This window comes from Rhinatrema bivittatum, chromosome 1 (assembly GCF_901001135.1).
Source record: "Rhinatrema bivittatum chromosome 1, aRhiBiv1.1, whole genome shotgun sequence".
In the NCBI taxonomy this organism is placed as follows: Eukaryota; Metazoa; Chordata; class Amphibia; order Gymnophiona; family Rhinatrematidae; genus Rhinatrema; species Rhinatrema bivittatum.
The window spans coordinates 508,322,471-508,347,833 of NC_042615.1; the positions used below are offsets into that span (position 1 = coordinate 508,322,471).

At 48.0% G+C, this 25,363-nt stretch overlaps 1 protein-coding gene across 1 annotated transcript; it reads right to left on the bottom strand.

The window, feature by feature from the left end:
* Window positions 1–2,714: 2,714 nt before the first annotated feature.
* PRAF2 (PRA1 domain family member 2) lies at window positions 2,715–24,069 on the bottom strand. Its single transcript, XM_029611201.1, has 3 exons — window positions 23,700–24,069; window positions 3,938–4,155; window positions 2,715–3,503 (listed from the first exon to the last, which is right to left on the bottom strand). The coding sequence occupies exons 1-3, from the start codon at window positions 23,876–23,878 to the stop codon at window positions 3,370–3,372; spliced, it is 531 nt and encodes a 176-aa protein (XP_029467061.1). The 5' UTR covers window positions 23,879–24,069; the 3' UTR covers window positions 2,715–3,369.
* Between the last annotated feature and the right edge of the window lie 1,294 nt (window positions 24,070–25,363).

The window sequence follows — 25,363 nt, forward strand, 5'->3', positions numbered from 1 at the left end:
ATCCGATATGGTTATCTACTATGAAGGTCGGTATAGAAAACTGCTAAATAAATAAATAAATAAATAATAAATAAATAAATAAATAAACTAATGCGTGTCTGTCTCCATACTCTAGCCTAATTGGTGGTCCCTCTTGGGGTATCCTCCCGAGGGCGTAGTCATCTGCCATCGGCCCAGGGATCCACCCACAACTATATCAGATTTATTGCTACTCCTTAGCAGATGATATCTGAGACACTACAAGATTGCTGACTCCTCCCTCTCCAGGAGCCCGCTATACAGAGCTTTCGCTACAGATTGCTTCTCCTATCTGACTGCTCCTCCCATCAAGCATCAGATTTCCAACAGATTGCTAACTCCGCAGTCTAACCCACAACAGATTGCTAACTTCCCTAGCAAATCCAGAACAGATTGCTAACTCCAGTGGATCCGGCTTAAAATATGGGATGTTGTTAACTCCAGTGGATTCGGCTTCAACTTGGGATGTTGTTAACTTCATGGATCCTGTGCATCTCTCTGCTTGCAGGCTATACTGGGCCTGGCCCAAAGCATCTCAGAGCAGCAAGGAAACTTTGGAGAAACTTACTGCAGCATTTCATCAGCTACACACACAGAAGATACAAGGCACAGCTTCTAATCAAGAAGGTCAGTTACAGGAGTGGTACAGCAATTAAAGACTGCTGTACCACTGGGCGGCTCCTATCCGCTTTTATGGAGAAATCCAGAAGACTCGGGGCTTTCTGCAAGCACTTCACCTTACAGTCAACTTTATTTCCCATGGCTCTTTCGAAGACCACCTACATCCTGTCATACTTGGATGGAAGAGCCCTGTCGTGGGCATCTACCTTGTGGGAACGCAAGGACCCCTATCTTGCAGGACATAGAAGGATTTATGGACTTGTTTAAATCTGTCTTTGATGACCCTGCTCGTAATTCTGTTTGCTGGTTTTGCTTTGGTGGACTTGAAGCAAGGCAACAGATCACTGGCTGAATTTGCCATAGAATTCAAGACTCTTGCAGCAGAACTACGCTGGGACCCTAATTGCAGAGGCCTTATCTTGCAGGGAGCCATTCCTACGGATTACAGAGGCAGGAGTCTCCTTGCGGACGATTCCCTCTTTTCTCCCGAAAGTGGTGTCCCTCTTTCATTTAATTAGTTGGTGGAGCTCCCTGACTTTGGCAGACCTGGATTCTTCTACTCCTGAGTCTAGGAAGCTGCGGAAGTTGGATGTGAAATGAGCACTGTTACGTTACCCTTGGAGGTTACAAATAGTTTCCGTCTTTCGGACCATCTTTTCGTCCTGTGGCGTGGCCCAGGGAAGGGTCAAAAAGCTTCAAGGGCCACTATTGCGCATTGGCTAAAGGAAGCTATTGTCCTCGACTTACCTAGCTCAGGGCCTTCCAATCCTGGTTGGTCTTCGGGCTCATTCTACTCAGTCGCAAGCAGCTTCGTGGGCAGAATGTCAACAGGTGTCGCCGCAGAAAATTTTGTCAGGCGGCTACTTGGAAATCTACACACTTTTGCCAGACACTATCGCCTGTCCAGGCCCCAGAGCCCGGTTCCTTTGGGGCTATTGTGCCTCCGAGCGGGACTCTCTCAGTACCCCACCCCAGTTAGGGAAGCTTTGGTACATCCCAGGAGTCTGGACTGATCCGGGTACGTACAGGGAAAGGAAAATTGGTCCTTACCTGTTAATTTTCATTCCTGTAGTACCAAGGATCAGTCCAGGAGTACCTGCCCATTTCAGAGTTTGGGGAACATGGAGAGTCCCGCTCGGTCATTAGTTATTTCCATATTCTGTAGATTTATAACATGTTTCTTATAGTGTATGCCCCCCTTACAGGGTGTGAGTATGGGCAGGTTTTCGTTAGTAACATTACAGGTTTCATTCCCTCTGCTCTTCGGGGAAGTTGTTATAATGAAAATTATGGTTTTAACCTTTCTGCTTGGGTACAGTGTAATACTGGACAGACTCTAGGTGGCACCTCAGGGTATAGGGCAGAGTCCGTTCAAACTTCTGTCTCCATCTCCCTGGAGGGGACACACAACCCAGGAGTCTGGACTGATCCGTGGTACTACAGGAACGAAAATTAGCAAGTAAGGATTTTCCTTTGCATAGCATCTTCATAGAGGTTTGCATCCTTTTGCCAGCTTGTGGGAGAAGAGGCTACATTTTTTCTTCTTTAAAAAGTTGGCTGAAGGCATTAAACCAAGAAAAAGCCCAAGATATAAACAAAGGCAGAGATTTATTACAAACTCCAGAAAGCCAGCCAAAACAAGTGTTATTGTTTCCCCAGTCACACATACACCGGAAACATATTTGGATCCAGTATGAAGTATCTTTGCTATACACTATTATCTAATCTTTTCAGAAGCAATGGTGGTGGTTTTAGAAGGTGGATTATATTAACTAGGTTAATATTGGCAGTGATTTCCAAGCCCATCTTGTTGACTCCATGACCAGTTGCATTTTCAGGATATGAACAATGAATATGCATGAAACAAAGCTGAACACACTGGGTCGTCAGTGTATGCAAACCTATCTCACACATATTCATGTGGAGATCCTGAATACCCAAGTGGCCTTGCGGTCACCAAGACGAGACTGGAAATCTCTGAAAGAAGTCATGTTCTGGTTCATTTCTATCATTTTTCCAGTTTTGTGATAGAGAATTAACAAAACCTCTCCTCCTCGCTACTCACACACTAGGCCTGACAAAGCCATTGTGCAGTTGTTAGTTGTCTGGAAAAAAAATTATCTTCCATAGAATCCTAAGCAAGAAAAAAGGACTGGCAAATGACTTTCAGAAAGCTTGAGAGATATGCTAAGATCTTTAACACGGGCTTGGAGGAAAGCCCAGATATCATGGAGAAATGTCTCCTTTCATTCCCTATAACTCACCCCGAGCCTTGCGCAAGAAACGGGCAAGAGAAAATTAGAAAATATCAGGTGCTGAAGCAGATAATACTGATGTAAGAAACTGATACTGCACCTTAACATCCTAAGAATCCTTTTCTGTTGAGGAAGGAAAGGATTTTACAGAAGTCCATGAATGAGGAGCTGTAACTATTAGAAAACAGCATGACTGTAATTGTTAGAAAAGTCTGTGATGGGCACTTGTAACGTTCAGAAAGCCTATAACTCAGTTATGAGTGTTAGATAACACTTTGACTATGGCTGTTTGTCCCAAGTAGAGTTCTGTGACTGCTGGGTAAGACTTTGGGTTCTGAGTCTGTAAGTGGGGAGGCACATGGCTTTTAGAGAAATCTGTGACTGCAACAGCCTTATATAGAGGGGGCAGTCTACACAGAAGCATGGTGCTACTGGCTGCCTGGGGGTGAACCCCATGCCCCCACATCTTGCTATCTCAGGATCCTGCCTCCTGTTCCTGCCCTAGTGCCTCCAGCAGTATTCCCATGGGCGTCCGCTTCAACCCGATGCTTGACAGCTTGGCCTTGTTCTTTGAGTCCCGCCGGCGCAGGGAAGCATGGATAACCATCACTGGGGAAGAAGAGACACATATCAGTCAATCACACTAGCCTATGCTCTAAAGCACCATAGCCTCTGCATAAAATGATTCCTTCATGTATTGCTTGCATATATCTCTAAGCTGTGACTCCCTGCTCTGATCTGCCTCAGTTTACTGGTTACATATCACTACAGAATGGTAATGGAAGGAGGCAGCTCAGACAGCATTCTTGCTAGTATTAGTGTTCTTCTAATGGCTATAAAGTCCCTGTGTAACAATGATCCTGCAGGGGAGCAAGGACATACACAGCTAAGGCTGCACAGTCAAAGCCTTCTTTTAAAAGGCTGCAGCTAAAAACTAGTTTCTCTTGTTTCTTAATACATTTTCAGAGACCCAATCCCTCAGCATAGAGATATAGCCTTTGATGTCAAGGGCTTGCCCCTGGAAGCCAGTGTTCTGTACTCACAAAGGAAAGGGAAAATGTACACCCAGAGGAAAACAGTCACGCTCTCAGCAAGGAACAAGATCCAGGAGCTGGTGAGGAGGATACCGAGGAGGTAGAAGTTTGGGTGCTTCCGACGGAAGCAGCGCACCAGAACTTGATGGTCTGCCATCCAAACGAAGGAAGAGAAGGTGGCAGAAAGCACAAAAGCACATAGAAGAGTCTTCATGAGGTAGAAATACCTAGAAAGAAGGAGAGAGAGAACAAGGATTTAAAAAAAACACAAGGAGAGCTGCTTCCCTTCCATCCATCACTCATCCCATCCTAAAGGAAATCAGAAGCAGCAGCAGGGTGACAAGTCATCCAAACCAATCCAAAAAGACTGATCCAAACATGATTTTAACCCTCTGCATACATGGACTTACCAAACCAGGACTAGAACGGCCTCTTTGATGAGAGCTGGGTGAGTTGGACTCTACTAGGGAGGGCTGCTCCTTCACTGCCTCCCATCTCCAGGGAGATCATTATTCACTGATTCCCTCCCCTCTCTATCCATCACTCAACCCTCTCAGGGAGACGTGGTCTCCTCCTCCTTCCTCCATCACTAGGGTAGTCAACTTTGGTCAGACCTATTTATGGAGGTTTCATCATATGACACAGTGGCTTTATGGTCTGATATTACTGGAACTTGTTAATGTAAAGACACGAAGAGACATCCACTCTCCCCAATGATACCCTTACATAATGCCTTTTCTACATTGAAAATGAAGCTGCTCCTGCAACAGAAAATAAAGCAGCATCTGAAAAGGAAGAAGACACCCAATATACCAGAAAACCTTTTAACTCTTATCAAATCTCAGAAAAGCAAGCTCCTTCTTCTGGGAGACTCAGTCATTAGAAGGGAGGGACTCATTTTGAGGGGGGACACAATAGTTAAATGCTTAGCTGGTAGAAATGCAAAACCAGGTAGTCAACACAATTATACAAGAAAGTAAGGACTTTAATATCGGTGCTATCATCCATTTGGGGACCAATGACCTTGCTAGAAACAGTATCCAAGCAATACAGAATGATTTCCAGAATCTGGGGGGAAAAGATTAGACATCTGTGGATTTCCTTTTCTGAAATATTACCATGGAAAGGATAAGCTAGATAGAAAATGTAAGTACATGGTTCAAAACATGATGTGAAGAAAGTGGATTTAGATACACTGAAGGCTGGAGCTGTGTATGGAGCAGTAAAAGACTATGCTGTAAGGATGGCTTACATTTGTCAGTGGCAGGAAAGAATATCCTAAGCAAGAAATTCAAATCATACATCATCAGACATTTAAAATAAAGGATAGGAGGTAGCAGAAGGAGGCCAATGAAATTGGAATGTCACTCCCAAGAATACAGAAAGTGAGAAGAAAAAAAGGAGCAGAAAAGGTGATGAGGAAGAGAAGCAAAGCATGGGAGACAAGTTGGAAAGCTATGACCACAAATGTTTGTAGTCTGGGCAACAAAATTCCAAATCTGCAGGTCCTAATGGAGGAGGCAGACTTGGACAAGGACGAGACGAACTGAACCAAATCACGGTGAGCCTGGAAGATGTAATAGGCCAGATTGACAAACTGACAAGTAGTATGGCATCTTATGTTCCTATGACATTATTATTATTACAGAGGCTTGGTTCAGTGAGTCTCATTATGGAATATGGCCATAAAACACAAGATCTGCCATAATGGGTCAGACCAAACATCCATCAAGCCAAGTATCCTGTTTCCAACAGTGGTCAATCCAGGTCACAAATACCTAACAGGATCCCAAAGGGTAGATAGATTCCATGCTGCTTATCTCAAAGATAAGCAGTGGATTTCCCCAAGTCCACCTTAATAATCATTTATGGATTTTTCCTCTAGGAACTTGTTAGAATCTGCAAGAAGTAGAGAGATAGGGCTGCCCTTAAGGGTCTTTGCTCAAACAAATGATAATGGAACCTATGATGGAGGGAGTGATAAGTGACCTATGCTCACAAATATGGATAATATCTCTAATGTCCAGGTAGGTGCTCACCTAAGCATCAGTGATTATCAAATGGTATGGTTTGATATCACAGCCAGGATGGAGAGGTATCACACAAAGATCCAAATTTTGAATTAAAAATATACAGTCTTTGTCAAAATGGGGACATACTTGGAGGAAGAACTAGAAGACTGGGAGAAAATGAGTGAGGTGGAACAACAGTGGGCCAAATTGAAAGGAACTATTACAAAGGCAACAGATCTATGTTAGAAAAGTAAGCAAAAGGAAAAAAACTGCTTTGGTTCTCAAAAGGTGGCTGAAAAAATAAAGGCATTCAAGAAGTACAAAGGATCCCAAAAAGAGAACCACAGGGAAGAATACCAGGTGAAGCTGAGGGAGATGAGGAAAGAAATCAGTAAAGCAGAAGAAAGGAACACCAAAGATAAAGCGAGGTGACAAAACATTTTTCAGATATATTGCAAAAAGGAGAAAAGCCCAAGGTGATATAATGAAATTGTAAGGTGACAAAGAACAATGTGTAGAGAAAGGTGAAGAAATAGCAGAAATATTAAATAAATACTTCAGTTTGGTATTCACTAAAGATGACCCTGTGTTGCTTTTTGAGAAGACTGTAGATGAGGTAGATAAAACTCTGTTTACAGAATAGAATGCATGGGAGGACAAGCTAGAAAAACTGAAAGTGGACAAGGCCAAGGGGCCAGATGAAGTACATCCCAGGAGAGCTCCAAGATGTACTGGTGGATCCACTAAAAGACCTATTCAGTAGATCCCTGGAAACAGGAGTGGTGCCATAAGATTGGAGAAGAGAAATTGTGGTCTCGCTTTACAAGAACAGTAGCAGAGAGGAGGCTGGAAACTACAGGCCGGTTAGCCTCACCTCAGTGCTGGGAAAATTACTGGAAACTCTACTGAAAGAAAGGATAGTGAACTGTCTACAATCCGGTGGGTTGCTTGACCCAAGGCAGCAGGGATTCACCACAGAAATGTCCTGTCAGACAAATCTGATAGATTTTTGCAATTGGGTGACTAGTGAACTGGATCAAGAAAGAACGCTTGATGTGATTTACTTGGATTTCAGCAAAGCTTTTGATAAGGTCCTGCACAGAAGGCTCATGAATAAAATGAGAAGCTTGGGGGTGGATGCCAAAGTAGTGGAATAGATTACGACCTGGTTGACTGAGTGTAATAGTAAATTGAACCTACTCTGAAGACAGAAAGGTGTTAAGTGGAATGCTCTAAGGAGAAATTACTGCTTACCCGATAATTTCATTTTCCTTAGTGTAGACAGATGGACTCAGGACCAGTGGGTTATGCTCTCCTTCCAGCAGAGGGAGCCGGAGCAAGCTGATGTCACAGTATATAAACGCCTGCAATGATACTAGCCTGCCAGTATTCTCTTCAAAACCAACAAGAACACTGAACTCAAGCAATGAATGCACATACCCCAATCAAGGGACTGGATAAACACTTACCAGTAATCCTCTGAAACACGTAGCCCCACAGGAGGACCACTGACACAAACATTCAGCAGCCAAGGGCAGGGAGCTGATTCCATCTGTCTACACTAAGGAAAATGAAATTATCAGGTAAGTAGTAATTTCTCCTTTCCTAGCATGTAGACAGATGGACTCAGGACCAGTGGGATTTACCAAAGCTACTCCTGAATAGGGTGGGAGGCTGCCCATGGTCCAGTCAACACCACACACATGCAAAGGCTGCGTCCTTCCGGGCCTGCACATTCAGATGATAAAACCTGGAAAAATGTATAAGGAGGACAACCTCGCAGCTCGGCAAATGTCGACGGGAGACACAATCTAACCTCTGCCCATGACACTGCCTGATCCCTTGTGGAATGCGCCATTACCTGAATAGGCAACAGTTTTTTTCGCATCCATATATGCAACAGTGACTTCCTTCTTAATCCAGCGAACTATTGTAGCCCACAAAGCTGAATCACCCTGTTTCCTGCCACCATGAAGGACAAAGAGGCAATCTGTCTTTCAGAAAGGTTTAGTAACCTCCAGATACCGCACAATATTGTCTCTTGACAGGCAATATTCCTCCACATCTCTCTCCTTATCCAAGGATGGCAAGGAGATGGACTGATTCAAAAGAAAGTCCAAGACTACCTTGGGCAAGAAGAATGGAACTCCAGCTGTAATGTCCCCAGAGTCACCCCAAAAGAATGGCTCCTGGCAAGACAAGGCCTGTAGCTCAGAAATCCGATGTGCAGAACATATAGCCACCAGGAACACAGTCTTCAAAGTCAACAACCGTAAAGAAAGGCTATGCAGTGGTCAGAACGTATGGTCCGCCAGAAAGTCCAGCACCAAATTAAGACTCCACAATGGAACTGTAACCTTAAGGGAGGCCTAAGGTGCTTCACTCCCTTCAAAAAACGGGCCACATCAGGATAAGACGACAAGGAAACACACATTCACCAGGCCTCTGAAACAAGCAAGAGTCATAATCTGGTCCTTCAAGGAATTAAGGGCCAAGCCTTTATGCAATCCATCCTGCTAAAATTCAGAATGAGAGTGATCTTAACTGAATAAGGAAAAACACCTCACTCCCCTCAAAGGCCTCAAAACTCTCCATATCCGCACATAAGCTAAGGAAGAGGGAGAACTTGCGAGTGCGGAGTAAAGTGGCAATCACCACAGAGGAATAACCATGCTTAAACAGGTGAGCCCTCTCAAGGGCCAAACTGTAAGACAGAATCGAGTCAGATCCTCATAAAGAACTGGTCCCTGCTGAAGCAGATCCATGTGTGATGTACTACGAAGGGGGTCTCCACCAGGAGTCATCGCAAATCTGCATATCAAGAAGCTTGGGCCAGTCCAGTGCCACCAGAAGTACTAGTCCCCTATGGCCTTCGATTTTGTGAATTATCCTGCCCAGCAAGGGCCATGGAGGAAAGACATAAAGCAATCTGTCTTCCGGCCAGACCTGTACAAAAGCGTTTATTCCCAGTGACCACAGATCTCTCCTGCGACTGTAGAAGCAAGGAGCCTTTGCATTTCAAGAAGTCACCAGCAAGTCTAGGAACTGAAGGCCCCAGTAATCCACAATCAGCTGAAACGCCTTGGCTGACAACACCCTATCTCCTGAGTCCAGACTCTCCCTGCTGAGAAAGTCCTCTCTTACGTTGACTTTTCCTGCAATGTGAGAGGCCGAGATAATTTGCAGATGACCTTCTGCCCATTCCATCAGCTGGTCTGTTTCCTGTGACACTTGCTGGCTCTTGGTTCCTCCCTGGCGATTAATATAGGCCACAATCGTCGTGTTGTCCGACAGTACGCAAACCACTTGATTCTGCAGCTGTGGCTGAACTGCAAGCATGCCAGCCATACTGCCCAGGCCTCCAGGTGATTGATGTTCCAGCAGGAATCTTTGGCATTCGAGTGCCCCTGGGCCGTTAACTCCAAACAGTGAGCCCTCAACCATGGAGACTCACATCTGTCGGAGTACCAATCTGGCCGGAGGATAACGGAACTCCCTTTCTCAGATGATTCTCCTGCAACCACCATTGGAGGCGGGAGCAGATTTCTATTGGCAAGTGAAGCCGAACCACATAATCCTGAGACTGCAGGTTCCAATAAGATAGCAGAGAGCTCTGAAGAGGACGCATATGTGCCCTTGCCCATGGCACCACTTCCAGGGTAGCTGTCATCAAGCCAAGTACATGTAGGTAGGACCACACCATCGGGCGTATTGTGTTCATCACTGATGCACTTGAGACATCTCTGGATCCGAACTTCCGGTAGGAAAACTCTGTCCTGTCCCATGTCGAACTGGACCCCCAGATACATTGACTGGGATGGTTGAAGATTGCTCTTGGTCAGGTCACCATTCAATCGAGCTCCTGCAATAAGGAGATCACCTTGTGTGTCACCAGGCAGCTCTCTTCCTGAGACTTGGCTCTCAAATCAGTCAGTCGTCCAAATACAGTGCACCGGGATTCCTTCTTTTTGCAAGGCTGCCGTTACCACAACCATAATCTTGGAAATTGCTCAGGGAGTGGTGGCTAGACCAAAAGGCAGTACCCGAAAGTGATAATGGCACCCCAACTTGGATGGGAATATGAAGGTAAGCCTCTGACAGATCCAAGGAGGTTAGAAATTCCCCCGATTGTACTGCCATTATTACAGAGCGTATGGTTTCCATTCGAAAATGAGTCACCTTCAAGTGACTGTTGACCCTTTTGAGATCCAAGATGGGACAAAAGGAGCCTTCCTTCTTGAGCACAACAAAATAAAGGGAATATCGCCCAATACTTTCTTGAGATGTGGGCACCGAAACCACAGTCAGAGGAGCCTTTGAAGTGTGAAATCCACTGCCTGCTTCTTCTGTGGGGAGTGGCAAGGGGACACCATGAACCCGTCCCGAGGAATACTACGAAATTCCAGTGCATACTCTTCGCATAATACCTCCAAGACCCACTGGTCCAATGTGATCTCGACCCACCTCTGATAAAGAGAGATAAATGTCCCCCTATTTCCTGTTCTGGAAGGTGGGTCAGCAAACCTTCATTGGGAAGCTCGGGAAGGTCTTCACCTGAGCCCGCTCCTATTTTGGGCTGCTGGGGACGAAAAGACTGAGACCTACTGAAAGGCCCAGTCCACTGAAAGTTCGTCCCTCTGTAGGGACAAAAAGCCTGGAACCCCGAAAATGACCCCACATACCAAAGGGGTGATGTAACTGTTTTTTATCCTCTGGTAACTCATGCACCAGAGACTCCCCCCTCTTACTGGCCAGTTTCTCCAACTCGCTCCCAAAAATGAGCGAGCCTTTAAAGGGCACCTTGATAAGACTGGCTTTGGAAGCTGTGTCAGCTGACCAATTTCGCAACCAGAGTTGACTCCTGGCCGCTATCACCGAAGCCACACCTCTGGCTGAGGTCCAGACCAAATCACAGCCTGCGTCTGCTAAAAAGGCAGCAGCAGACTCTATAACCGCTCTGGAATTCCCTCCAGACTCATCAACCTCCTGAGAGAGAAACAGACAAGATCTCACCACTAGGGCGCAACAGGAGGCAATCTGTAAATCCATCACCACTGCCTCAAAGGTTTGCTTAAGAATAGCCTCAATCCTTCTATCATGCACATCCTTCAAAGCCGCTCTTCCCTCTACGGGGATAGTCGTCTGCTTAGACACGGCACATACTAGAGCATCTTATTTAAGAAAATGCAAATGCTCTCTCAAAGCTGGATCCAGAGGGTACAGGCCTTCCGATGTCCAACCCCCTTTAAAATTTACCTCTGGGGCATCCCATCCCAGATTAATCAATTCCTGGATGGTATCCATCACCAAGAAAAAACCAAGAGGCTTTACGTAAGGAAACCAAAATGGGATTCTTCCTCAGCTCTGACATAGCATCCGAACCAGGAACACCCAGCTGTTTCATGGTCTGGGAAATCAGGGCTGGCAGTTCATCTCTATGAACGAACCACAACATGGTTCAATACGGTTCCAGCCCTGGAGGAATTTCCCCATCTTCCAGGGAATCAGTGTTGTGTCTGTCGGTTCCCGACACCCTCTTTCCGCCCTCCTCACCTCTTTGGCGCCTCCCTCTTCGTCCGCAGGAAGATTGGCTGCTGCGGCGTCTTCCTGCCGTGGTCCTCCGGCATCCCCGGACCGGCTCCATGCTACTAACCGCCATGTTTCCTGGAGGCCTAGGGGCGCGCACACGGCGCGGCCCCGATTGAAGTACCAGCAATGGTGCGAACCTCGGGGGCGTCCCCCGAAGATGACGTCACCCGCGACGGATATTTAAGGTCTTAGAATTTGCTAACACATCAAGTTAGCAAGGATAAGGATTGACAACGGATTTGGATTCGTTCTATCTAAGCTACTCTGCCTCCTCGGACTAACCAGGGGTACCCACTCCTCGGGCGCCTCGCTCTCTCTCTTACTTTGTAGATTGCAGACTGGAACCGGTACTCGCTCCTTGAGGGCCCTCGTTCCCGGACTTCTTCGAATTCACTTCTTCTGCCTGGAAGTCAGCACTGCCTACTACATCTGTGAGTTACCATCACTCTCTCAGAGCTTTCCCTGGAACCAGGTACTCGCTCCTTGAGGGCCTATACATTCCAGCTCCTGGGCTTCTATGAGACATTGTGTGAGTCTTACCATCAGGTTCAGTACATGAACTCTGCTGATCCTGCCTACTCACTATATTTCAGTTTCTCTACAGCTCAGCCTCCAGGGATCGCTGTTCCAGCTTCTGAGGGATTACTGCCCAGCCAGGCATTCCAGCTCACTCACTACTGCCACCCTGGTGGTTCAGTATATTGTCTAATAAAAGAACTAGTGTGTGTCTGTCTCCATACTCTGAGCCTGACCGGTGGTCCCTCTCGGGGTCTTCCCCGGGGGTCTTCCCCGAGGTGCTGCCACTGGTCCAAGGATCCACCCACAACTCTCCTAAATACTACAGATTACTAACTACTCATGGAGAACACATCAGATTTTAACTCCTATCTGATTGCTCCTCCATCAGATAGCGGTTTCATTAGAATCAGGATCAATCTCGCCATCAGTGCCATCCAGATTCCTGTCGGAACACCTGTAGGGAGCTGAGGCGAGCCCCAGTGCTTAAGCATAGGACGAAGAAAGAGGAGCCGCTGGCTGAGGGTCCGACCAGACAGAAAAGGGGGAAGCGGAGGACTGCACCTGAAGGAAGGTTTGTAAGCCATGAAAAAATTGTTACGCATCCCGGCCGCGGTAGGCCTGCGTCTGGGCCTACTCATCCCAGGAACCCAGCTGTCAGCCCCGGTTCACCTTTGATCATGGCAGAGGGCAGCTGCCTCCTTTCCCGAGCCCTGCAGCCTCCTTTGCCGCTTCTGACTCTTCCACGGTTCCTCCCTGCACCCAGCAGGTCTCTCCGCGTGGGCCACAGAGAGACATTGCCATCCTGCCTCCTCTGGGCCCTGGCTTAGGCGCACACATGACTCCCGTACTCTTAAAGGGGCCGCGGTGGGAAAATAGCCCGCGGCCCCAGTTGATGACATCACTAGGCCTTAGTATATAAGGCATTGCCCAGCCACTTGTTCCCTGCCTTGGCAATAGGTCTCCATGATTGCTCATGTGCTCGTTGCCCATCGTTCCTGGTTCCTGCTCCTGTTTCTGGCTCCTGTCCCTGATTGTTCCTCAGTCCCTTCCTACGCTTGGACTGATCTTCTGGCTTTGACCCCTGCTTCACTGGACTATGCTTGGACTGATATTCTGGCTTTGACCCCTACTTCGTTGGACTATGCTTGGACTGATCCTCTGGCTTTGACCCCTGCTTCGTTGGACTATGCTTGGATTGATCCTCTGGCTTTGACCCCTGCTTCGTTGGACTATGCTTGGATTGATCCTCTGGCTTTGACCCTTGCTCTGCTTCCTGGTACCTTGCTAGCTCAGCTGCCTGCCCTGATTCCAGCTTGCCTTGATCTTGTCTACAGTATCCCCCGGGCTTGGCCTTTCAGGCTTTGGCCTCTTGCTCCCTGGGCGCCTCCTGTCTTGCCCTGTTCCTGTCGGCAGCCGGGTCTCTGGATCCCTGCCTCATCCGGATCGACACTGGTCCTCCGATACCTCAGCTGGTCCCTGGTGAATCCTTGCTTCACATCTACTGGGGTCGTCACACGGAGGCCTGCCTAAGATTAGCTGGCCCCGGCACCCAAGGGCTCAACCTGCGGGGAACGAGGGCTGGTATTGGCAAAGCTCCAGTTGGCCTCCGTTTCCTAGACAGCTCCGCCTCCTGATGGTGGGGACCCATAGGGCTTGCCCTATGGGTAGTGTCAACCCCACCTCGGGCCAAGGGTCCACCAGCAGCGCAACAAAAATTCCACCCAAGAAAAAGCAGCTGGGTCTAGACCAAGCCCAGAGGAACTGGAACTAATCCCACAGAACTGCCCTCACCAGCAGAGAAGCCAGTCAAGGGAGAACCAAGATCTGGCGTCCCTCCAGTCAAGGCCATGACCAACCCATCATCAGAATGGGAAGAGCCAGGCTTAGCAAAATCAGAGGAAAACAACTCTCCATGAGTGTCTGAGCAGCGATGACAGGTTAGAAATCGGGTCAGGCTGAGAAGCCCTAATATGACAGGCATTGGAATGGCTCGTGCTCAGAAATGAAATGCGCCAGAAAAATAAGCGCCTAGAAGCGCGGTAAGGCACACACAGAACCTGTGTGCCAAGTTAAGCATATAAAAAGGTTGTGCGCGTAAAAAGCGTGCCCAAAAACAGAGTGCACAATGTGCGCACATAGCCGTCACATTGCACACACCAACGGCTTATAGAAGGCAGCAGAACACGCACAAAAGCGTGTGAAAACGACCGATGCGGCCTACCACGCGGCGTGCAAGAAAAAAGCCTAAGTGCGGGGCCTAGCCTACTGGGGGCCATTCAACCTACCAGGCTGCCCAGTTCCCCAACCCCAACGGAAGCAAGATGAACGTTGGCATGGCACGCCAAGAATGGAGACCTGAGGAAGTCCTGAAACCCCTCTGTCTCTGATTCAGGTAAAACTTTCTCCTTTTTTTTAAACCTTACCTGAGCCAGCTTTACCAGCTGAGTACAGAGACATTCTCCGGCTGCGGGGGGAGAGGGCATCTGCCGTCACTGCCATGCTTGGCCTCCTGCACCCGCTGCCTTAACTGAACTAGCAGCTAAGTCCACGCCGGGAAACCCAGCTCCCAGGCCAAGGCACACCTCTGAGGGACCACGGAAATCACCTCAGGAATTCTCAACTGGGGGAGGGACCTTTAGGTATCACTGCAGGAGAGCAGGGCTTTTTTTTTCTAAATTTAGAATTTCAAATTTCTCCTTTCAAAAAGCTCACAGCAATCCCCATTGGGAGATGCACATCCACCATCTGCTGGAGACGGAAACACTAGCAGGCTGGGTTCACTGCAGGATTATATTACTGTGAAGTCAGCTTGCTCGTCTCCATCTGCTGGCAGGGGAGCATAAACCTACTGGTCCTGAGTCCATTTGTCTACACGCTAGGAAAGTTTATTCTATCTGCTGTCTTATTATTTATTGCTGCTAATCAATTGAATGTGAAAAGTGTAAATATAATTAAATCATCTGAACAAACTATCAGTAAAGACATTGGGAACCACCAATCCTCTGCTGCATGTTTATTGGATGCCAAGACTATATAATTATGGATGCTGTACACTAAGGACAGAAACTAGGTTAAATTGCAAAGGAGGAGGGTATAAGAGCTGTTGTTTGTCCCCATAAATTGGAACTCAAGGCCTCAGGTTAAAGCTCTCCGGTAAGGAGAAGAATAGAGGCTGAGAGGAGTTGTGCAGAAAGAATTTTTCTCTACAGATTTCTATGTGCCCCTGGGTGCCAAGTAAAGGATCTGTCCCTCCCAGCAGTTACATATATATATTAGGGATGTGAATCGTTTTTTGACGATTTAAAATATCGTCCGATATATTTTAAATCGTCAAAAATCGTTAGAGCCGCGATACAATAACAATTCCCCCGATTTATTGTCAAAAAATCATAAATCGGGGGAAGGGGGAGGGGAAGGGAGAGGGCGGGAAAACCGGCACACTAAAACACCCTAAAACCCACCCCGACCCTTTAAAATAAATCCCCCACCCTCCCGAACCCCCCCAAAATGCCTTAAATTACCTGGGGTCCAGCGGGGGTCCGGAACGACCTCCTGCAGTCGAATCGTGTTGTCTTCAGCTGGCGCCATTTTGCGCCGCCATTTTGCAACATGGCGGCGCAAAATGGCGCCGGCTGAAGACAACACGATTCGACTGCAGGAGGTCGTTCCGGACCCCTGCTGGACCCCAGGTAATTTAAGGCATTTTGGGGGGGTTCGGGAGGGTGGGGGATTTATTTTAAAGGGTCGGGGTGGGTTTTAGGGATGTTTTAGTGTGCCGGTTCACGATTTTCACGATATTTTAAAAACCCAAACGGCGACGATACGATTCCCTCCCCCTCCCAGCCGAAATCGATCATTAAGACGATCGATGACACGATTCACATATCTAATATATATATATATTATATATATATACCCTGGAAGAGAAGAGATATGATACAGAGATTCAGATACCTGAACTGTATTAATGATGCATGAACTTCAAATCTTTTCTGTTGGAAAGAAAACTGTAGAATTAGAGATTATGAAATGAAACTCCACAGAGGGATAACTCAGAATCAACATCAGGAAATATTTCTTCACAGAGAGGGAAGTGGATGCCTGGAATGTCCTCCTGGAAGATAGTGAGGACAAAAACAGTAAATGAATTCAAAGGGCATGTTGCGGACGCGGGCAGGCTCCTCACCTTACGCGGTCAGTCGGGCCGCCTACGTCTTCTTCTTCGCGGTGGGCCTGCCGCCGTCGCCAGGCTCCTCCCCGGCTGCCTCCGGTCCTGTGCGGCAGGGTCGGGCTGCCAGGAGCTCTTCAGTGAGGCTGGAACCTCCGCTGCCGCTCCGGCTCTCCCCCGAGGTGCTGCAACTCTCCCGGGGTCTTCAGCCGGCAGGGAGGCCGTCCCTGCCGGTGCCTGCGTTAGCCTGGGTCCTTGACCGGCAGGGAGGCCGTCCCTGTCGGTGCCTGCAGTCTCTGCTCTGACTGCAGCCAGCCCTTCTTCTCTCCTGCTTTTCCTGCTTCAGTCTTCACGGCTGGGAGCCGCTCCTGCAGCCTGCCATCTCTCCAGCTTCGGAGCAGGGCTGCACGACTGCCTGCCTGGATTCCTCGGGCCTTCCACATGGCTGAGGACGCCACCAGCTTCCAGCTCTCTTCATCCAGCTCTCCTTAGGCGCGGGCGCGCGCCCCTCTCCTGCTTTTCAAGGGCCAGCCAGGTGTGGCCCTCTGCTGACCCCTCCCTGGGCGTTGTCCTCTTCAGCCCTACAAAAGGGCTCAGCGTCCATTTCAGCTTTGCCTTTGCAAGGAGTTGGTCACTCCTGGGATCCTGCTGTCCTTCGCTCCAGAGTCGTCCTTGTTCCAGCACTTCTTCAAGGTCCTGTGTTTCCTGTTCTTCATTGGAGCTCCTTGTTTTGTCCAGATGTCCACCTGCTGTTCCTGTAAGCTACATTCCAGTCCAGATGTCCGCCTGTTGTTCGTGTTACAAGTCTAAGGTCTGTCTCCTGATCCAGTATCCATGTTCCAGTCCAGATGTTGTTTCTCCCTGATCCTGTTATCCGTGTTCCTCTTCAGTTGTCCTAAACCCCTGGCAAGCCATGTCGTGGTCCGCAACCAGCCCCACGGGCGGGCTGAGTAGGGCGCTTCATGATGCAAGCCATGTACCTCGTTCCTAAGTCTTCTGAAAGCCTTGTACCTCGTTCCTGAATCTTCTGAAAGCCTGGTACCCCTCGGCAAGCCATGTCGTGGTCTGCAAACCAGCCCCACGGGCGGGCTGAGTAGGGCGCTTCATGATGCAAGCCATGTACCTCGTTCCTGAGTCTTCTGAAAGCCTTGTACCTTGTTCCTGAGTCTTCTGAAAGTCTGGTACCCCGCAGCAAGCTATGTTGTTGTCCGCGACCAGCCTCACGGGCAGGCTGAGTAGGGCGCTTCATGATGCAAGCCATGTACCCATTTCTGAGTCTTCTGAAAGCCTTGTACCTTGTTCCTGAGTCTTCTGAAAGCCTGGTACCCCGCGGCAAGCCATGTATTGGTCCACGACCAGTCCCACGGGCGGGCTGAATAGCTCTTCATGATGCAAGCCTTGTACCTCGTTCCTGAGTCTTCTGAAAGCCTTGTACCTCGTTCTGAGTCTTCTGAAAGCCTAGTACCTCGTTCCTGAGTCTATGTCTGTTATTGAGTCTACGTCTGTGCATCCAAGTACCTCGTTCCTGAGTCTACGTCTATTCCTGAGTCTACGTCTGTGCATCCTAGTACTTGTCTTGTTCCTGAAGTCTACGTCTGTGTATTCAAGTACCTCGTCCCTGAGTCTCCATGTTCCGGTCTTCGCTGCCCTGGCCTCCATCCGGCCTGCCACTTCTTGCCGTACCCTGCGGCAGGTCCGATAGGGCTTGGAACAGTCGGAGGACTGTTCATAAGACCATCATTGCGTTGTTGGTCTTCCGAAGCGTGCAGGTCCGGAGGAGGATCAGTATATCCAGTCTTCAGTCCAGCCTCGCTCCCGTCCAGCCCATGCTCGGGCATGCCTCACCTACCGCGGCACCTCTTCGGAGTTTCTCTAAGGTCGAGCCGTGGCCCAAGAACACACACCTCTTGGTAAGTGAGACCGCTCTCCTAGCGCTCCACAACAGGGCATGGGATAAACACTGTGGATCCCTAGAGGTTCGTGGATGGTAATGAAGAAAGGAATGCATAGGCGTAACCTGTACGGAGCAGCAGTTACAACACTATAAGAAGCTTACTGGGCAGACTGGAGGACCATTTGGTCTTTATCTGCCATCATTACTATGGAGCATTTTTCTTGTGTACTCAAAATAGAAAATATCCTTTAGTACATCAGGCCAGAAGTTTGAGATATTGTATAAACAAAACAATTTGAAAACCACTGGCAATTCTATAAAAGCAAGTTTGCTTAACGTAAACATTGTTTCCGTAGATAGCAGGATGAATCAGCCATGCTGTCTTGGGCTGTCTGTCAGGCCCAGGAAGGCGGAGCTTTCCAAAGCTGTTACACAGAGTTCAACTCTGTGCGGCTGCGCGTGAGTTCCCATGCAGGAAAAACAGATTATCCTCAGTCTGTGACATAGCAGTAGCTTAATTTAATGTTCCTGTGCCTGGCTGTCCAGGGAGGTGGGCGGGTCAGCATGACTGATTCATCCTGCTATCTATGGAAACACCGTTTACAGTAAGCAAACTTGCTTTTTCCCCTCGATAGCAGGGCTGAATCAGCCATGCTGTCTTGGGAGTCCCAAGCTGAATGGTCATGCTGTGGAAGTGTTGTTCTTTGTTTTTATTAGTAGCGTGACATTGGATTGTGGACAGCCGGTGTTGAAGTTTATTTCTGTAGGGTATTGAGTACTGCCCTGCCCACTTTGGCATCTTCTGTTGATTGCTGGTCCAGGCAGTAATGTGCTGTAAAGGTATGTAGAGAGGACCATGTTGCCGCCTTCCATATGTTGATTGGCGGAACATGACTTAGATGGGCAGTTGAAGTGGATACCGCCCGTACCTGATGGGCGTTTGGTGTGGAAGAGAGTCGTAAACCTCTCTTTTCGTATCAAACTTTTATGCACTGAACAATCCAGCTGGAGATAGTTCTCTTGGCTACAGGTTGACCTGGAGCATTTGGGTTAAATGTGAGAAAAAGTTGAGAGGGTCTGGAATCAATTTTTGTTCTGCTTTGGTAGTAAGCTAGAGCTCTTTGTGTAGCAATCTTTCTCTATCATTTCTATGTGGTCTTGGAAAAAATGTTGGAAGTTCAATAGATTGGTTGAGGTGGAAAGCCGAAACCACTTTCGGAAGGAAAGATGGGTGCGTTTGAAGAATCAACTTATGGTGGTAGAATACCAGATATGGACTATAGTGAACTAATGCTTGAATTTCACTGACTCTCCATGCAGAAGTAACTGCTATAAAGAAGACTACTTTCCACGTAAGGTATTTTATGTGTGAAGAGTCCATAGGTTCAAATGGAGATAACATGAGCTGTTCAAGTACGATGTTCAAGTCCCATGGAATTGTTGGCTTCGTAACTGGAGGTCCAAGGTGGCTAGGCCCGTCATGAATCGAGAAACTATTGGGTGCGTGGAAATCGATTGACCATTATGGAGGACATGCAAGGCCGCAATAGCACTCAATGACTCACACGGAAGCTGTTGCAAGTCCCGCTGCATAGAGTGTGTGTAGGTATTCTAACAGGTCTTCAGGTGGGCAGTGCCGTGGGTCAAAGCGATGCTGTGTACAACACATAGGGGCGGATTTTAAGAGCCCTGCTCGCCTAAATCCGCCCAAATCCGGCGTTTTCGGGGCGTGTCGGCAGCGTTTTGGGGGCGGGTACGGGGGCATGGCTACGGCCCGGGGCGGTCCGGGGGCGTGGCCACGCCCTCCGTACCCGCCCCCAGGTCACGGCCCGTCGCGCAAGAGGCCCGCTGGCGCGCGGGGATTTACGCCTCCCTCTGGGAGGCGTAAATCCCCCCGACAAAGGTAAGGTGGGGGCTTAGACAGGGCCGTGGTGGGTGGGTTAGGTAGGGGAAGGGAGGGGAAGTGAGGGGAGGGCAAAAGGAAGTTCCCTCCGAGGCCGCTCCGATTTCGGAGCGGCCTCGGAGGGAACGGGGGTAGGCTGCGCGGCTCGGCGCGCGCCGGCTATACAAAATCGATAGCCTTGCGCGCGCCGATCCAGGTTTTTAGCAGATACGCGCGGCTCCGCGCGTATCTACTAAAATCCAGCGTACTTTTGTTTGCACCTGGAGCGCAAACAAAAGTAGGCCTATTCGCGGAGTATGAAAATCCGCCCCATAGTGTATCTTTTCATTTGAACTGGTAATTACGTCGTGTGGATGGCTTTTTGGCTGATAGTATGACATCTTGTACAGTGTGGGATAACCCCATCTCTGCTAGTAATGACCGCTCAATCTCCATGCAGTCGGGTGTAATGTCTTGTGCATAGGGTATAGCAGAGAGCCCTGATCCTGTGACAGTAGATCGCTGCGATCCTCGAGTGGAATTGGGTAGTCTATGGAAAAATTGAGTAGGTAGGCGTACCAAGGTTGCCTGGGCCACGCTGGTGCTATCATGATGAAGTCTGCCTTGTCCTGTATGCACTTCTGAATAGTGCGAGTGAGAAGAGGAATCATGGAAAGGCATGCATTAGCCCTCCTTTCCAAGGAATCAGAAAGGCATCCTGTGCAATTCTGTGAGGACTGTGTCGCAGTGAGCAAACTTGCTTACCTTCTTGTTCTGGTCTACGGCGAACAGGTCTATGACTGGCACACCCCAGTGGCGGAAAATCTTGTTTGCCGCCTGTTGGTGCAGTGACCATTCGTGTGGGTGAAAAATACGACTCAACCTGTCCGCTCGTGTGTTGACAATTCCTGGTAGGTAAGTCGCTTGGAGGTGAATTGAATGAAGAGCCGCCCACTCCAGTATGATCTTGCAAAGGATTCTGCAAAGGATCCATGAACCTGACCCTGGATTTTGAGTCGTGCGCCGCACCCGACGCTCACGGAGGCTGCGTCGATTGAGGTGCGGATGCTTTTTCTGGCGAAGGGCCCTGCTTGTGTGCTCCTGGCGTTTTACTCTCTCACCCATGCCTGAGGAGGAAGGGCCTAGGAAGGCTGCCCTCTTTTGAATCGGCCTCAACTGCTTCTCTGATCCCGGCGAAGAGTGCGATTCCGAGGGGGAGCATTAGGAGCTTCGGGCTCTTCTTAAATTTCTTTCTTGTCTGTCTGCCTTTGGCGACTTGCCCTGGGCGACATTTTGCACAAAGCCTGATCGTGCAAATAGCCTGATCATGGTCTGGGCCAGGCACACGTAACAAGCAGAGGGGCCATCTGTAAGCGACATGATTTTGCCACAGGCACAGGCTTTGAACCCTGATGGCCTGGGCACTTTACCTTCCTTCATCCCATGAGATTGTGATCTGTTTTCTTGAACTTTTCTGAGGAGATGAGAAGCTCTGCGTGCGTCCCGCGCGCAGAAAACACGAGTGAGGAGAATCTGTTTTTTCTGAGCGGGAACTCACGTGCAGCCACATAGAGTTGAACTCTGTGTAACAGCTTTGGAAAGCTCCACCTTCCCGGGCCTGACAGACAGCCCTGCTATCGACGGGAAAATCAGAGTTTCAAAAGTGTTAAGAGTTTAATTTAGTTTTTAATGTTTTTTTTTAATTTGTGTGTATTAGTTACGTCCATTCAATTTTTCTAAAAAAAAAAAAAAAAAAAAAAAGCTCAGGAGTAGATTCTGCAGCAATTCTGTGGCAAATTAACATAAATTTGCATATTGAATGTAAATTATTATTTTGCTTTACAAAATGAAAGTCTTTTTCTGACCTCTTATGTGTCTAGGAATTTTTTTTTTTTTTATTTTGGCTGGGGGAAAAAGGATCCTAGTGATCTCTGCAAGAAAGGATGGGAGGAGGACCAGCAATGGAGTGGGAAATTAGGAATATCAGGAAGACAGAGGAGTGGAGAGAAGATCGAGATCGGGAGGAAAGGAGATGGGGGACATGGTGATTTGGGATGAGGGATATGGACCCGAGCAGAGAAGAAAAGGAGATGGAGGAAGGGACCTTCCTCATTTCCCCTGCCCACCTGGTGCAGATTCCCTCTCTCACAGACACACACTCCCCACACATGTAAACCTACTCCATCCTCTCTTTCACATACATAAACCCATCCCACTCCCTATCTCCTTTCTCACAAACATCCACCATACTTGCCGAAAATTCCCTCTCAACTATCCCTGCCACCAGACCCCTCTTCCGCATGCACCTCAGCTATTCCTTCTCTCACACCTAACTGTTCCCCTCCACCAATTCACCACTTCTCAACTCTGCCCCGCCGATTCACACCCACCCTCTTTTCCTTGCCAATCTTCTTGGCGAGAGTCCAAGCTGGTATGCAAGTAAAGAGCACATTGGCCTCAGACCACATCCTCCTTTCCTGCCATCTGGGGTATACCTCATAGTTTGAACTGTGTGGGGGGTAAATGGTTAAAACTTCAGTTGGCCCCAGGTGGCAAAGATGGATGTGGCCCAAGGAACCGCCACTCTCCTACCGCCAACTGATTAGCACAGAGAGGAAGAGCTATACATCCAATTAAGTGCACCCATCCAGTTGCTACCCTTGGCCATGGCCCATCTGTGATTTTGTGGAATGCATAAATATTGTAGCATACACATTATAAAAGTTAAGTCTATAGCTGAGTGCCTTTGCTCATATCGGGCCGATATAGTAAAATACGCTCCAGAGGAGCGCACTGTTAGCCCGCGTTTGGGAGGTGCACCCCCCAAAACTAATAGTGCCTGCACATTTCAGAAATTAACGCCTGCCAAAGGCTGGCATTAATTTCGGTTGTCACCGGGGAAGTGTACAGAAAAGCAGAAAAAAATTGCTTTTCTGTACACCCTCCGACTTAATATCATAGCGATATTAAGTCGGAGGCCCCAAAATTTTAAAAATCAAAAATTAAAAATCTACCTGCGGCTCGCGGGTTGGAAGACGGATGTTCAATTTAGCCAGCATCCGTTTTCCGAACCGTGGCTGTCAGCGGGTTTGAGAACCGACGCCGGTAAAATTGAGCGTTGTCTGTCAAACCCGCTGACAGCCGTCGTTTCTGTCAAAAAGGAGGCGCTAGGGACGTGCTAGTGTCCCTAGCGCCTCCTTTTATCGCGGGCCCTCATTTACATAAATTTATTTACTGGATCGTGAAGTTTTCTGTATCGGCCCGATTGTCTTTCTCCTTAAATCCTGATTTGCAAGTACTAGCTGAATTATAATCTGCAAGAATATCATATCCAAGCAGTTTGTATTATTGTCTGTGATTTTCTGCAGGTTGCTTGCAGCTATGTCTTGGAGGTTACTCTTTAATTCCTGAAGAATTGGTAAACCTTAAATATTCTCTCCAAATCCTTCATCACTTCCTGCTAATCCCCTCCCTCCTTCTGTCACTCTCTACTCCCAAAAGAAAGCAGCTCCCCTACACCTATTTCCATGACCACCTCCCCAAAAGAGAAATATTCCCCATGTTTCAGCCCCTCCCTCCCCCTCTTAGACCCTCCTCTTCAGGTAGAATGGCTCCCCTCCTTCTCTCATAGCTCCTCCTCCTCTGGTAGACCAGTTCCCCTCCCTCTTTGTCAACTCCTCCTCTAAATGGAAAGCCGTTCCGCTCACCCCCCTAACATAAGCAGCACGAACAGCACCAAGGCGTAGTTGCTCTGGTAATAGAGCAGGTTGTTGATCACGCGGTTGTTCCAACGTTGCAGGTCTGCCATTACGGGAAGGGAGAATCGGGCCAAATTTAACAGAAAATCGTCCAATAACCGTACTGGGGGCAGCCTCACGACCGGCATCTTTTAGTGTGGAATCGCGAAGGAATGTTGGGAATGATGGAGAAAAACATCTTTTTGGATTTCTTTTAAATACTACAAGTCCCGGCAGGCAGCGGGGTTCTGCGTTATACACTCCAAGGCAGTGGTTGGACAAGCATGCTGGAAAATGTAGTTGCTAGTAGAGCCTTTCCCGTTCAATGCCGTTTCCATTGGTATGCCGGGAATGTAGTTTGGAATCATTTATCGTGGCTCTTTTCTCGGGGATTGCCGGGATCGTTTTTATCGCTTTTCACACCACCGCTCAACTCTTATCAGGGAATGCTGGGAACGGTACTTTTAATTCTCTCTTCAGGCTTCTGAGTATTCGCCACAACTAGGCATGCTGGACGCTGTAATTCTGAATCCTTTTCTCTTCAACGCTGGTTTTTCAAGCATGGTGTGAGCTTTAGTTTCCAGCTGCCGTACCCTATCTCCTCACAGCTTTCGCTTAAGGGATGCTGCTAACTGTAGTTTTTTGTTTTTTTTTTCCTCCATCCTTTAACCCAGCCCAATATTCATAACTTGGCAATCAAAAAATGTCCTTCATCCCGAGATTGTGGGTTGGTGGTGGTATGTGCACAGAACTTCACTTACGCATATACTCTATGACATACTAACATGCTCATTCTCAATTCCTCTTCTTCTCCCACACTTATGCTCACTCACTTTTCTCTCCCCACACACATAACCGTCCACTCACATCTGTCTCCCACATACACATGCACTCGTTCTCTCCCCCCATAGGGTTGCCAACTGTCATGATTTTTTTCTGGACTATAGAGATTTTTTAGGCTACTGTACTAACAAGGGAAAGCTAAAATGTTTTGAAATGTCCCGATTTTAGCCCTCCAGCTGCAGGCTACCATCTGAATCACCCCGTGATTGTACAATACAGTGTATGCTTTGGTAGCTGCGCTCTATTCGATATGCGTTGAATACATTTATTTTGTGTCACTTTGCTTAGACCAGCCCATGATTTAATCAAAAGCCTAAAAAAATTAGCAAAACAGTAGTTTGGCTCCTGGACTGGTAAAAGCAAACCTTTTTTGGAGTTAAGTTTGACAGCTAGTGGTCAGAATATTAGGTTCCAAAGGGGTAGGCTCAGAAGTAACATGGGAAAATATTTCTTCCCAGAAAGGGTGATGGATGCATGGAGCAGCCTCCCAGTGGAACCAATACAGGCAGAAACAATAACAATTCAAGAAAGCAAGGGACAAGTACAGAGAATCAGTAATTACAAAGAAGTGAGGAGAAATTAAGAGAACAATTGGGATCCTTGGCACTGAGCAGCAAGTAAACTGGGCAGGCTTATATGCTATTACTGTATATTTTATGTTTGTGTTTTTCTAATGAGTCTTTGAGAAGTATATCTGCAAAACTCCATCAGCAAAGATACTAAACTATCTCCAAATGTTCAGAAATTTGACAGTTGAAAGTTGGCAACCCTATCCACACCCTGAACCCACC

Excerpts from the sequence above, each read along its gene's own strand:
- PRAF2 (XM_029611201.1), bottom strand. The coding sequence starts at position 23,878 with ATGCCGGTCGTGAGGCTGCCCCCAGTACGGTTATTGGACGATTTTCTG. Across the intron at positions 4,156-23,699 it reads GTGCTGCTTATGTTAGGGGG|GTATTTCTACCTCATGAAGA; the intron begins GTGAGCGGAACG and ends CCTTCTTTCTAG. Across the intron at positions 3,504-3,937 it reads GTACATTTTCCCTTTCCTTT|TGATGGTTATCCATGCTTCC; the intron begins GTGAGTACAGAA and ends CTTCTTCCCCAG.